We start from the raw sequence: 14,222 nt of genomic DNA, 5'->3' as shown, positions 1-14,222 counted from the left end.
CACTTCATCATCTGTCCTGAGATCCATTCAACATAGCTGGCTAACTATTTGTGAATGAAAGTCAGTCATGAAACTTTTTCGGCCACCACAAAACCACACAAGTAGGTTTTTCAATTGGATCTCCTCACGTCAGTCTTTTCACATTCCTACTCTTTTCCTTGGTGGGGAAAAGCCACACCTGCCCAACCTGAGGGCCAATCTCTGCCGGCTAGCACAGTCACCTCTCTGAGATCCCAGCCTGACCATTTTTACTTCCAAACAAGTTCCGGAGGGTTTGAGTTTGTTCTGACTCCCTCCTGCTCAGTAGAAATGCTCACTAATCAATATAATTGGGAATAAACAAGTTTGCTCAAAAGCAAAATACCACAGATGGCGGAAATCTGAAATAAAGGCAAAAGTGCTGGCAATACTCAGCAGATCAGGCAGCACCTGTGGAGAGGAACGGATTTAACATTTCATGTCAATGACCCTTCAATAGAATTAAGTTTACGTTTTTCTAAGTACTACTAATGAAATCATTTCTAAATTGGAAAAGGGATAGATCAGATACCATTTGCAGACATCCTCAAATTATGGGCATAATAATACAGGGGGAGGCGGGGAGGGGTGGAGTTGGAGATGGCACCCCACACCAGAAACCACATCGACACAGAGGTGACATACTCCATACCGTCCCGCCCGCAGCAATAAAGCACTGTGGGACTCATTAACAAGGGCCAACCGGATTGGCCAGCAGGAGCTCAACAAAAAATGTAAAATTCACCCATGAAGCTTCCAGGAAAATGTCTTTTCTATCTCAGTGTACCTGATCCTGGTTAGGAATTATGGAAGAATTAAATTAACATTTACCATGCTCTTTTATCTGAAACTTTCTGTAGCCCTGGTATATGGAATATGATGTCGAGGCTCCCCGTATCTCAAAGTCTCCAACCCTTGAATTAAACAGATGCGATCTGTTAGTAAATACGAAAAATAATTTCAAATATTTTTCACAACATAATATGCCTACTTATAGAACATAGAACATAGAACAGTACAGCACAGAACAGGCCCTTCGGCCCTCAATGTTGTGCCGAGCCATGATCACCCTACTCAAACCCACATATCCACCCTATACCCGTAACCCAACAACCCCCCCTTTAACCTTACTTTTTTATTAGGACACTACGGGCAATTTAGCATGGCCAATCCACCTAACCCGCACATCTTTGGACTGTGGGAGGAAACCGGAGCACCCGGAGGAAACCCACGCACACACGGGGAGGACGTGCAGACTCCGCACAGACAGTGACCCAGCCGGGAATCGAACCTGGGACCCTGGAGCTGTGAAGCATTTATGCTAACCACCATGCTACCCTGCTGCCCCAAATTATAAATTTGTGATCCTTCAACCAAGGAGGAAATGATGGTTCCAGTCTCAGATCTTTCCTGTAACACTTGGATGGGTTGTTTGCGTAATGATTTCCAAAGAGTAGGCACTGTGAACAGGTTTTTATATATATAATAAACCTAAGTTCCAAGCAATCAAATCCTACCTCACCTACTCTGGTTTACCCACAAGTAAACTCCTTTTTTGTTTCTGCTTCAATATCAGGTCACCCAGTGGGGTCTCACACTTTGTTGGTTCCGGATAAATGATCAGACGCATCTGCATGGATTTTAAGGAAGTGTTTGACAAAGTACCACGTAAAAAGCTGGTTAAAATAACTGAGGCCCGTGGAATAGATGTCATTGTCAGCTTGGATAAATGGTTGGCTTAAGGACAGAAAACAGCAAGTCGCAATAAATGGTTATTTTTCAGATAGGAGGATGGTAGGCAGTGGCGCCCCCCAAGGGCCAGTGCTGGAACCATCGCTTGTCAGTACTGGAATACGGAATAAAATTTCTAAATTTACCAAACGTACCGAATTTGCAGCTGTGGCAGATGGCAAGGATGATGCCAATTAACTGGAGTGGAACATAGATAGGTGAGCGGAATGGGCTGACATGCAGTAAATTGAATTTAATAGAGAAGTGTGAGGTGATGCATTCTGGCAGAAGGGACAGGGGGAAGCAATGTAGACTTTACTGGATCCGTTTTAAAGAGTGTACAGGAACATAAGAACTAGGGATTCATGTTAAGGTGACAGAACATATAGAGAGAGTGGTTAGCACATGAGAGCTTTGACTTCTTAAATAAAGGTATTGAGCACAAAGGCAGGAAGATATGTTGTATAAAGCTCTGGTTAGGTCTCAACTCGGGTACGATTTCCAGTTCTGGTCACTACTCATTAGGAAGGATGAAAAATGAAAATCGCTTATTGTCACGAGTAGGCTTCAATGAAGTTACTGTGAAAAGCCCCTAGTCGCCACATTCCGGCGCCTGTCCAGGGAGGCTGATACAGGAACCGTGCTGCTGGCCTGCTTGGTCTGCTTTAAAAGCCAGCGATTTAGCCCAGTGAGCTAAATCAGGATGTGAGGGTCCTCGAGAGGGTGTGGAGATTTCCCAGAATGGTTCCAGGGATTAGGGGTTTTAGTTATAAGGTTAGGCTGGAGAAGCTGGGGTTGCGAAGGATTTTGAGGGGAGATTTGATTGAGGTGGGTAAGATTATGATAGATTTAGATAAGATAGACTGGGGGGAGGGGATGCAGATTTAAGATTTTGGGTAAGAGATGCAGAGGGAATATGAGGAAGAATGTTTTTACATAGCGAGTGATAATGACCTGGAACTCGCTGCCCAAGAGGCCAGTGAAAGCAGAGATGAGCAATAATTTCAAAAGGAAATGGCATGAACATTTGAGGGAAATAAACTAGATAGAGCGGGGGAGGGGGGGGGGGGGGGGGGGGGACACAGAGTGGATTGACCTGCAGAGAGCAGACATGGATTCATTGCACCTCCTGTGCCATTATGACTTTATGGTGTTAGTGTCAAAAGAAGAAGCTGAGAGAATTTTATAAATGAATGACTCAAACATCCACATTTGAATGCTGAGAGCTATTACAAGTAAACTGGGAGAACCGGAACACCTTACCCCAGAAGTTTGCAGTGATCCTGTTTGGGAATTATACATCTTGGATAAATGGACAAGGTTACACATTTCTTGCCAGAGAAAATAAAAAAGATACCAGGAGGAAGCACAGTATGTTATTAAAGAGGAACTTGATGATAATGCATATGGACCTCCTGCTGGAAAAGGGTAATTAGCTGGATATTGTCAGTTAAATAACTTTCAACAATCCCACACAATGAAGGAAATTTGTTGAATTACACATGGAAACAATCAGCAGAATGAGTGACATCAGTAAGTGCAACAGGAGGAGAGTCAGATGGTGTGAGCCCATAGTCCAGGGGTTATGAATCTTCATGAGATGCTGTCACAAGCATACATGGAGGCCAGTGTGCAGCTCTAGCTGCTGTAGAACAGAAAGGTTAGTCAGGCAGCTAGATAATAATATTTATTTATTTTTGGAAATGTTTTGTATTGAGTTTTCATATTTTATATCCAACAAATTACAAATTATTAGAAAAAAAACACGCAAAAATTAACATGTATATTTACAGGTAAGCATCTTCATAATAACAACTGTGGCCGCCCCCTTTAACCAGCATACATATTTTACATAGCTAGATAATAATAATCTTTATTGTCACAAGTAGGCTTACATTAACACTGCAATGAAGTTACTGTGAAAATCCCCTAGTGGCCACATTCCGGTTTGGACACACAGAGGGAGAATTCAGAATGTCCAAATGACCTAACAGCACGACTTTCGGGACTTGTGGGAGGAAACCGGAGCACCCGGAGAAAACCCACACAGACACGGGGAGAACGTGCAGACTCTGCACAGACAGTGACCCCAGCCGGGATTCAATCCCGGGTCCCTGGCACTGTGGAGAAACAGTGCTAACCACTGTGCTACCGTGCTATCTATGTGCTACCGTGCAACCACTTATGGCACTTGCACCATGAGGAGAGGACAATGAAATCATTGCATCGGTTTGTTGGGGAAGGAGAACATTCTGGCCAAATATTTGAAGAACTTGTTTGAAGGAGCAGTACCTTGAAGATGTGCATCTTTTTGTCCCAAACTCTAAAACAAGGAAGCAAGTTTCAGACCCAGAAGCTGTTAGTTGCAGACAGCATATTAATTATGTCGGAGTGCAGAACTGAGAAAGGGGCTGAGCTAGAAGGTGGTTGAGTCTAAAAGAATTTTGTTATCATCGTTGTGGATTTCAGCTTTGGTTATCCTAGGTTAGGATCGATAGAGTCTGCTGGAGACAAGGCTGTTGGATAACATTAATTATGTTCAGTGCAAGGCTTAGCATGAGGCTCTATAAAACTATCTCTCAGCACATGTTGTTGTCATGTTATCTTCCATTATTGATGCTGTAGACTGCTAATTTACATATTTAACATGAACCCATTTCACTACAAGAATGAGGAAAACGATAGTGAAAGGCTACAGTACTTCTAGACCACATGGCCAAAACTTTCTGGCCATCACCTGGTGGCAGAGCTGCAAACAGAGTCGGGACTGGAAGGTCACACAATTAGCCAATGGCAGACTACCTGCAGTGCTGCACGACACACAGCAGCAGGTTGGAAAACCACACCCAGTATGAAATTCGATAACCTAATCCTTCACTTGTAAACAATATTGCAATGAATGTCCCAGTTTCATCAACCTGATCTGTTTGCTGAATACCTTTACATGGCTGGTCAACAGTCCAGCCATGTCCCTTAATATTCCACCTTTATGTTTACTGACTCATGGCTACACTGCCTTTTCCAAAGAGTTCTTCAAAGTTCATAGAATTTACAGTGCAGAAGGAGGCCATTCGGCCCATCGAGTCTACACCAGCTCTTGGAAAAAACACCCTACCCAAGGTCAACACCTCCACCCTATCCCCATAACCCAGTAACCCCACCCAACACTCAGGGCAATTTTGGACACTAAGGGACAATTTTTCATGGCCAGTCCACCTAACCTGCACATCTTTGGACTGTGGGAGGAAACCGGAGCACCCGGAGGAAACCCACGCACACACGGGGAGGATGTGCAGACTCCGCACAGACAGTGACCCACGCCGGATTCGAACCTGGGACCCTGGAGCTGTGAAGCCATTGTGCTATCCACAATGCTACCGTGCTGCCGTTCCATTCCTTGGTGTCTTCCCTATAGCCCTTAACATTGAACCCATTTTAAGTTATTATCAAATTCCTGTCTGTGGAGAACCTGAAATGAGGGATGTCATCAACATAGCATAATGTCTTGTCTGGAGAAAAAAATTAAACACCCAACCTCTGCTTATTTGGCACTTGTTTCCCGATGTTGCCTGAGGGTTTCAAGTCTCTCCTAATATTTCGTCAATGGGTGCAAAAAGTCAAGAGAATCAATCGTCATCCCTTGGTTAAACAATAGAAGAATTCTAACATGTTCACCCTTTGTATTGGGTCCTGTTGAAAATACCCATTGGCACTGGATTGTGTTAATTACAGGAAACATGGTTCTGGCCCGGATGTCAGGATCCAAACCCTTTCAATTTATTTGAGCAAATGCCTAATGCTCTGGGAAGATGGTGATAGTTCATTTCCATTGCTTAAGGGGCAAGTTGGGAAAGCATTGAATCAGCCACTTATTGTGAGCTAGAGTATGGGAGACTTGAGCACAAAATACAGATTGACTGTACTACTGTAGTACTGAGGAAGAGCTGCACTGTCACATAAAATGTTAAACCAAGATCATTCTTGGCAGCACGGTGCCACAGTGATTGGCAGTGCTGCCTCACAATGCCAGAGACCTGGGTTCAATATTGGCCTTGGGTGACTGCCTGTGTGGAGTTTGCACTTTCTCCCCGTGTCTACTTGGGATTCCTTTGGGTGCTCCGGTCTCCTCCCGTAGTCCAAAGATGTACGATTAGGTAGATTGGCCATGCTAAATTGTTCCTTAGTGTCCATGGATGTGCAGGTTAGGTTATGGGGATAGGGGGGAATGGGCACAGGTGGAGAGCTCATTCAAAGGGTTGGTTCAGATTTGATGGGCCAAATGACCTCCTTCTACACTGTCGTGATTCTATGATTCGCACTTCCTCCACAAAAGAGATGTGTTTATGCCTGCCTTTTGTGGGATACGTGGACCATTCCTTGTTTCAGCCCGACTCAGGCACCCTCCCACAACTCTTTTTCCAGTACATCGATGACTGACCTGGTACCACTTCGTGCTCTGTCTGGACCTGTAAAAATTTATTGATATTGCTTCCAATTTCCAGCCCTCTCTTAAGTCTTCACATGGCCCATCTCTGATGCTTCTCTTCCTTTCCTTGACTCGTCCATCTCAATTTCTGGTGATAGACTGTCCAACAGTATTCATTACAAACCCACTGACCCCCACAGCTAACTCAACTACACAATCCTCACAGCTTCTTGTCAGGACTCCATCCCCTTCTCCCAGTTTTCTTGTCTCCATCACAGCTGTTCTGATGATGCTACCTTCCACAGCAGGGCTTCAGATATGCCTACTTTTCCCTGAGCCAAGGAATACCTCCCTGCTGTGGTTGACAGGCCCTCAACTGTGTTTGACCCATTTCCTGCGCTTTTTCCCTCACCCCTTCTTTGCCTTCAAGCAACAACAATAGGGTTCCCCTTGTCCTCACTTTCCACCCTCCGCCTTCAAAGGATCATCCGCCACTATTTTCACCAACTCCAACATGATGCCCCCAGCAAACACATCTTCCACTCCACCTCTCACTTCAGCGTTTTGAAGGCCTATCCCTTCTGTGACACCCTGATCCACTCCTCCATCACCCCAACACCTCGTCTACTTCCCAACTGCACCTTCCCCTGCAAACCCAGGACATGTAACAGCTGACCTGTTACCTCCTCCCTTCTCATAATCCAAGATCCCAAAACTCATTCTCGTGGAGCTGTGATTCACTTGCACTTGTTTCTGTTGTACCTTTAGACTAACAGTACAAAGGAAACAGATTACAGATGCCTGTGGATTCAAAACAACATTAACAGAGGTTTAATGAACAGATTTTTCACTGTACAAAGGCTAGGAGCAAAAGCCTGGGAAGTAACCAATGCCGTCATACATGTCTTAGGATCTAAAAGTGAGTGAGTTTGGGAATTTGAAGCTAGGTGGGAATTCGAATCTGGGTGGGGAGGAGGTGCTTTTAACCCTGGTAAGTGACTGGTAAGTAGTTTTTCATTTCATTGTCGAATTTATTTATTTTTCTTTCGTTTCTTGAAATTGTAGTTGTATACGTTTACCTAAGGTTTAAGACATGGCAGGAGATCCCAGACCCGTGTCATGCTCCTCGTGTGCAATGTGGGAGCTCAGGTACACGTCCACTGTCCCTGGCTCCTTCACGTGCAAGAAGTGTGTTCAGTTGCAGCTCTTGTTAGACCGCTTGACGGCTCTGGAGCTGCGGATGGACTCACTTTGGAACATCCGCGATGCTGAGGAGGTCGTGGATAGCATGTTTAGCGAGTTGGTCACACCGCAGGTGAAAGTTACTGAGGGAGATAGAAAATGGGTGACCAAAAGACAGAGCAAGAGTAGGAAGGCAGTGCAGGTGTCCCCTGCGGTCATCTCCCTGCAAAACAGATATACCGCTTTGGATACTGTTGAGGGAGATGGCTCACCAGGGGAAGGCAGCAGCAAGGTTCATGGCACCGTGGCTGGCTCTGCTGCGCAGAGGGCAGGAAGAAAAATGGCAGGGCTATAGTGATAGGGGACTCAATCGTAAGGGGAATAGACAGGCGGTTCTGTGGACGCAATCGAGATTCCAGGATGGTATGTTGCCTCTCTGGTGCAAGGGTCAAGGATGTCTCGGAGCGGCTGCAGGACATTCTGGGGGGGAGGGTGAACAGCCAGCTGTCGTGGTGCACATAGGCACCAACGATATAGGTAAAAAACGGGATGAGGTCCTACAAGCTGAATTCAGGGAGTTAGGAGTTAAACTAAAAAGTAGGATCTCAAAGGTAGTGATCTCAGGATTGCTACCAGTGCCACGAGCTAGTCAGAGTAGGAATGTCAGGATAGATAGGATGAATGCGTGGCTCGAGAGATGGTGCAAGAGGGAGGGATTCAAATTCCTGGGGCATTGGGACCGGTTCTGGGGGAGGTGGGACCAATACAAACTGGACAGTCTGAATCTGGGCAGGACTGGAACCGATGTCGTAGTGTTTGCTAGAGCTGTTGGGAAGGGTTTAAACTAATGTGACAGGGGGATGGGAACCGATGCAGGAAGTTGGAGGGTAGTAAAACAGGGACAGAAGCAAAAGGAAGTAAGGGGGAAAGTGTAAGGCAGAGAAGCAATAGTCAAAAATCAAAAAGGGCGACAGTACAAGGTACAGTGACTGAGGGGAGCTCAGTAAATAGGCCCAGTAATGTTAAGATTCAAAACAAAGGTAAAAAAAACCAACAAATGTGTACTTTACCTGAATGCTCGTAGTATTCGGAATAAAGTAAATGAGCTGATGGCGCAAGTCATCGTGAAGGACTATGATTTAGTGGCCATTACTGAAACATGGTTAAAGGGTGGTCACGATGGTACTCCACCAGCCCCGTGGTGGTGGCGGCCCTGAGAGTCTGGGGGCAATGGAGGAGACATGTGGGAGCAGATGGAGCATCGGTCTGGTCTCCAGCCTGTAATCACTGGTTTGCCCCGGGAAGTATGGATGGGGGTTTCCGGATATGGCGGAGAGCAGGGATTGAGAGGATGGGGAATTTTTTTATAGAGGGGAGTTTTCTGAGTATGAGGGCGCTGGAGGAGAAGTTTGGGTTGGCGAGGGGAAACAAATTCAGGTACCTGCAGGTGCAGGACTTCCTATGTAAAGAGGTGTCAACCTTCCCACTCCTACCACTAAGGGGGATTCAGGACAGGGTAGTTTCCAGAGGGTAGGTAGGGGAAGGGAGTGTCTCTGACATTTACAAGGAACTTATGGGGTCAGAGGAGACACCGAGGATCTGAAGCGCAAGTGGGAGGAGGAGCTGGGAGGAGAGATGGAGGATGGTCTATGGGCGGAAGCGTTGAGTAGAGTCAACCCGTCTGCAACATGTGGCAGGCTGAGCCTGATACAATTCAAGGTTGTTTATCGGACTCACATGACAGTGGCCTGGATGACCAGATTCTTTGGGGTGGAAGACAGATGTGCAAGATGTGCGAGAGGACCAGCGCACCATGTCCACATGTTCCGGACATGCCCGAAGCCTAGGGGATTCTGGCAGGGGTTTGCAGATGTCCTGTCCACAGTGTTAAAAACGAGGGTGGCACTGAGTCCGGAGGTGGTGATTTTCGGAGAGTCGGAAGACCCGGGAATCCAGGAGGAGAAAGAGGCAGACATTCTGGCCTTTGCTTCCCTGGTAGCCCGGAAACGGATACTATTAGCTTGGAGTGACTCAAAGCCCCCAAAGTCAGAGACCTGTCTATCGGACATGTTCGCCTTGAGAGTGTCACTGTTAGGGTTCACCCAGAGGTGGCAGCCGTTCGTCGACTTCTTCGCGGAAAATTAATTGTCAGCAGAAGGGGGGTGTGGGTCAGTTTGGCTTTGAGTAGGGGGTTTATAAAGATGGGACTTGTAAGGAAGGGAGACGGCTTTTGCACTATGTTTATTGTTTCATGTACATGTTTATTTTGTTGTTGTTACAATACCAAAAATACCTCAATAAAATGTTTATTAAAAAAAAGGAGGATGTGCTGGAAATTTTGAAAAGCATCAGAATAGATCGTCCCCTGGGCCTGATGGGATATACCCAAGGTTACTACGGGAAGTGAGGGAGGAGATTGCTGCGCCATTGGCGATGATCTTTGCGTCCTCACTCTCCACTGGAGTAGTACCAGATGATTGGAGGGAGGCAAATGTTGTTCCCCTGTTCAAGAAAGGGATTAGGGAAATCCCTGGGAATTACAGACCCATCAGTCTTATGTCTGTGGCGAGCAAAATATTGGAAAGGATTCTGAGAGATAGGATTTATAATTATTTAGAAATACAGTCCAAAGATGTGCGGGTTAGGTGGATTGGCCATGCTAAATTGCCCGTAGTGTCCTAAAATGTAAGGTTAAGGGGGGGTTGTTGGGTTACGGGTATAGGGTGGATACGTGGGTTTGAGTAGGGTGATCATTGCTCGGCACAACATCGAGGGCCGAAGGGCCTGTTCTGTGCTGTACTGTTCTATCTTCTATCTATGACATCATTTTATTAAAGATAGTCAGCATGGCTTTGTGAGGGGCAGGTCATGCCTCACAAGCCTCATTGAATTCTTTGAGGATGTGACTAGACACATTTATGAAGATCGGGGAGTGGATGTTGTGTATATGGATTTCAGTAAGGCATTTGATAAGGTTCCCCATGGTAGGCTTATTCAGAAAGTTAGGGGGCATGGGATACAGGGAAATTTTGCTGTCTGGATACAGAATTGGCCGGCCGAAAGAAGACAGCGAGTGGTAGTGGATGGAAAGTATTCTGCCTGGAGGTCGGTGACCAGTGGTGCCCCACAGGGATCTGTTCTGGGACCTCTGCTCTTTGTGGTTTTTATAAATGACTAGGATGAGGAAATGGAAGGATGGGTTAGTAAGTTTGCCGATGACACGAAGGTTGGGGGAGTTGTAGATAGTGTTGAGGGTTGTTGCAGGTTACAGCAGGGCATTGACAGGATGCAGAACTGGGCTGAGAAGTGGCAGATGGAGTTCAACCTAGATAAATGTGAAGTGATTCATTTTGGAAGGTCAAGTTTGAATGCAGAATACAGGGTTAAAGGCAGGATTCTTAAAAGTTTGGAGGAACAGAGGGATCTTGGTGTCCATGTACAAAGATCCCTCAAAATTGCCACCCAGGTTGATAGGGTTGTTTAGAAGGCATATGGTGTGTTGGCTTTCATTAACAGGGGGATTGAGTTTCAGAGCGCAAGGTTTTGCTGCAGCTTTATGAAACCCTAGTTAGACCACACTTGGAATATTGTGTCCAGTTCTGGTCGCCTCATTATAGGAAGAATGTGGATGCTTTGGAGAGAGTGCAGAGGAGATTTACCAGAATGCACCTGGTCTGGAGTGCATGTCTTATGAAGAAAGGTTGAGGGAGCTAGGACTTTTCTCACTGGAGCGAAGAAGGCAGAGAGGTGACTTGATAGAGGTGTACAAGGTGATGAGAGGCATGGATAGAGTGGATAGCCAGAGACTTTTCCCCAGGGTGGAAATGGCTGTCACGAGGGGACATAATTTTAAGGTGATTGAAGGAAGGTATAGGGGAGATGTCAGAGGTAGGTTCTTTACACAGAGAGTGGTGGGTGCGTGGAATGCACTGCCAGCGGAGGTAGTGGAGTCAGAGTCATTAGGGACATCTTAGACAGGCACATGGACAGCAGTAAATTGAAAGGGTGTAGGTTAGGTTGATACTAGATTAGGTTAAATGGTCGGCACAACATCGGGGGCTGAAGGGCCTGTACTGTGCTGTTCTATGTTCTATGTCACGTGACTCGGTTCTTAAAGCGACATTGCACACAACCAAAATAAACCAATATTAAACATCCTTCCCGCTTTACTTCTAAGCACCAATGCAAAATAACTGGTATTTTAACAGTCATTTACATGTATACACCAGTGCAGGCATCAGGTTATTACATTGTAATAGCACAATCAATAAGTTAGACGATCAAGTGGGTGTCTGTTTCTTGCTAGTTGCCTGTGCACATCCAGGACTTTGTTCTTCCCGACCTTAGATGTACTTTCAGGTTCTCCAGTAAATGTCTTGGTATTACAGTCTCTTTTTACGAGGGAAGACTAGTAATAGCAGGTACTTCAGGTGCAATCTCTGCTTCTGCAGATGGACTGGAAGTCACATGGCTAGATGGGACCGATACCTCCTGAGGTAGTTCTGGCTCTGATACACTAACACATGTTGATAATAATTGACCCGCATGACATCTCTGCATGAGTTTGACTGTCATGATGTCGGAGGTTGGACTAGTCTGAGCCAATTCCGTCGCAGGATCCAATTCTCATTCGTGATATAGTATAACTGCACGCCAAAACATGTTCTCCTTGTTGAAACGAGCGTTTCCTTGAGTTACTTTCTCGTCTCAAGATCTGTGACTGTTGTTTTTTTTCTCGACAATGTCAAATGTCTTCTCTGACAAGAATAAATCATAGGTAGTCCTCAGCTTCCTTTTCATCAGTGGTAAAACTCCTTTGAGAAGGCCACCATAATACCAGTACCAAAGAAGAACAAGTTAGCCTGTCTCAATGACTTTCGACCGGTGGCCCTGACGTCTGTTACCATGAAATGCTTCGAGCGGCTAGTTATGAGACGGATCACTGCCAGCCTCCCAGACGGTCTCGATCCACTGCAGTTTGCCTATCACCGCAACCGGTCCACAGCAGATGCTATCTCACTGGCTCTACCATCAACACTCGAACACCTCGACAACAAGGACACCTATGTACGACTGCTGTTCATAAACTACAGCTCAGCCTTCAACGCGATTATCCCAGCAAGACTAATAACCAAACTCCGCAATCTTGGACTTGATCCCTCCCTGTGCAGCTGGATCCTCCACTTCCTCACAAACAGACCACTCTGTCAGGATAGGCACCTCCTCCACAATAGTCTTCAACACCGGAGCCCCACAAGGATGTGTGCTCAGTCCTCTACTGTACACCTTATACACACATGACTGTGAGGCAACATTTAACTCCAACTCAATCTATAAGTTTGCGGATGATATGACTGTGGTGGGCCGCATCTCGAACAACGACGAATCAGACTACAAGAGGGAGATAAATCACTTGGTTGCATGTGTACCGAAAGCAACGTCTCACTAAATGTTGGAAAGACCAAGGAACTGATCATCGACTTCAGGAAGCGTAGCACGACACACACTCCCGTCTGCATCAATGGCTCTGAAGTGGAGATGGTCAATAGCTTTAAGTTCCTGGGGGTCACCATCACCAACAGTGATGTTGGTCCACTCACGTTGATGCAGCAGTCAAGAAAGCCCAACACCATCTCTACTTCCTGCAGAAGCTAAATAAATTTGGCATGTTTGCATTGACTCTCACAAACCTCTACAGAGAGCATCCTATCCGGCTGTATCACAGCTTGGGATGGCAACTGCTCAGTCCAAGATTGCAAGAAACTGCAGATTGTGGTCAACTCAGCCCAACACATCACACAAGATTGCCACCCCCACATTGATTCTGTATACATCTCTCGCTGCCTCAGGAAGGCAGACAGTATTATTAGGAAACCCCTCCCACCCAGGCATTGCCTTCTTCCAGATCCTTCCATCAGGCAGAAGGCACAGAAGTCTGAAGACTCGCACATCCAGACATAGGAACAGCTTCTTACCCACAAGCTACAAGACTCCTCAATGACCCCCCCTCGATCTGATCTGTTCCCTGTAAGAACACTATTCACGACGCCCTATGCTGCTCATGCACATGTATTTGCTTTATTTGGCCCCTTGTTCTGCACTGTAACCAATCACTGTTTTGTCGATGTACCATTTGTCAATGTTCCCTGTTGATTATTCTTGTGTCTACTATGAAATGAAATGAAATGAAAAGAAAAATGCTTATTGTCACGAGTAGGCTTCAATGAAGTTACTGTGAAAAGCCCCTAGTCGCCACATTCCGGCGCCTGTCCGGGGAGGCTGGTACGGGAATCGAACCGTGCTGCTGGCCTGCTTGGTTTGCTTTAAAAGCCAGTGATTTAGCCTTGTGAGCTAAACCAGCCCCATTCTAAACCAGCCCCATTCTAAACCAGCCCCATTCTAAACCAGCCCCACGTACTATGTACGTACTGTGTACATTCCTCGGCCAAAAACTACTTTTCACTGTACTTCGGTACATGTGACACTAAATCAAATGAAAATCAAATAAAAACTGTTGAATTTTGTCGCAGGCTTCGTATTTCGTTATGTTGCTAAAAACCTGCTCATACGGCGATGAAGTGAACCATGGTTTTAATGTATGCTTCAAGGAATGGACAAAACTTTTGGCTAAACCATTCATTTACAATGGCCATGAACATGTACCTTCAAATTGCACCAACAGAGTCAACCCGCAGATGTTGCCACCGCATTTAGGCCACTCCCATGGATGCAATAGGGACAACGGTTGTACGTTCCTTACCCATGCACATGACTGGCAGAGTCCTGCTTTTTCTTCTATCTGGACATCAATTTATGGCCATCAAAAGTAGCTTTTAGCTAGTTTCCTTATCCAAACTATACCTGG

General features: G+C 45.9%; 1 protein-coding gene across 2 annotated transcripts in view; it reads right to left on the bottom strand.

The window, feature by feature from the left end:
* Positions 1-14,222, bottom strand: part of LOC119969329 (complement C4-B-like) — a 132,236-nt gene that overhangs the window by 69,702 nt on the left and 48,312 nt on the right. For both annotated transcript variants that reach the window (XM_038802826.1, XM_038802827.1), the window contains exon 6: positions 850-932. In XM_038802826.1, the coding sequence (XP_038658754.1) occupies positions 850-932 (83 nt within the window). The remainder of the gene's footprint in view (positions 1-849; positions 933-14,222) is intronic.

The sequence above is a fragment of the Scyliorhinus canicula genome, chromosome 7, assembly GCF_902713615.1.
Source record: "Scyliorhinus canicula chromosome 7, sScyCan1.1, whole genome shotgun sequence".
Lineage (NCBI taxonomy): Eukaryota > Metazoa > Chordata > Chondrichthyes > Carcharhiniformes > Scyliorhinidae > Scyliorhinus > Scyliorhinus canicula.
The sequence above is the reverse complement of the archived record's forward strand: the minus strand, read 5'-3'. Positions and strand labels throughout refer to the sequence as shown.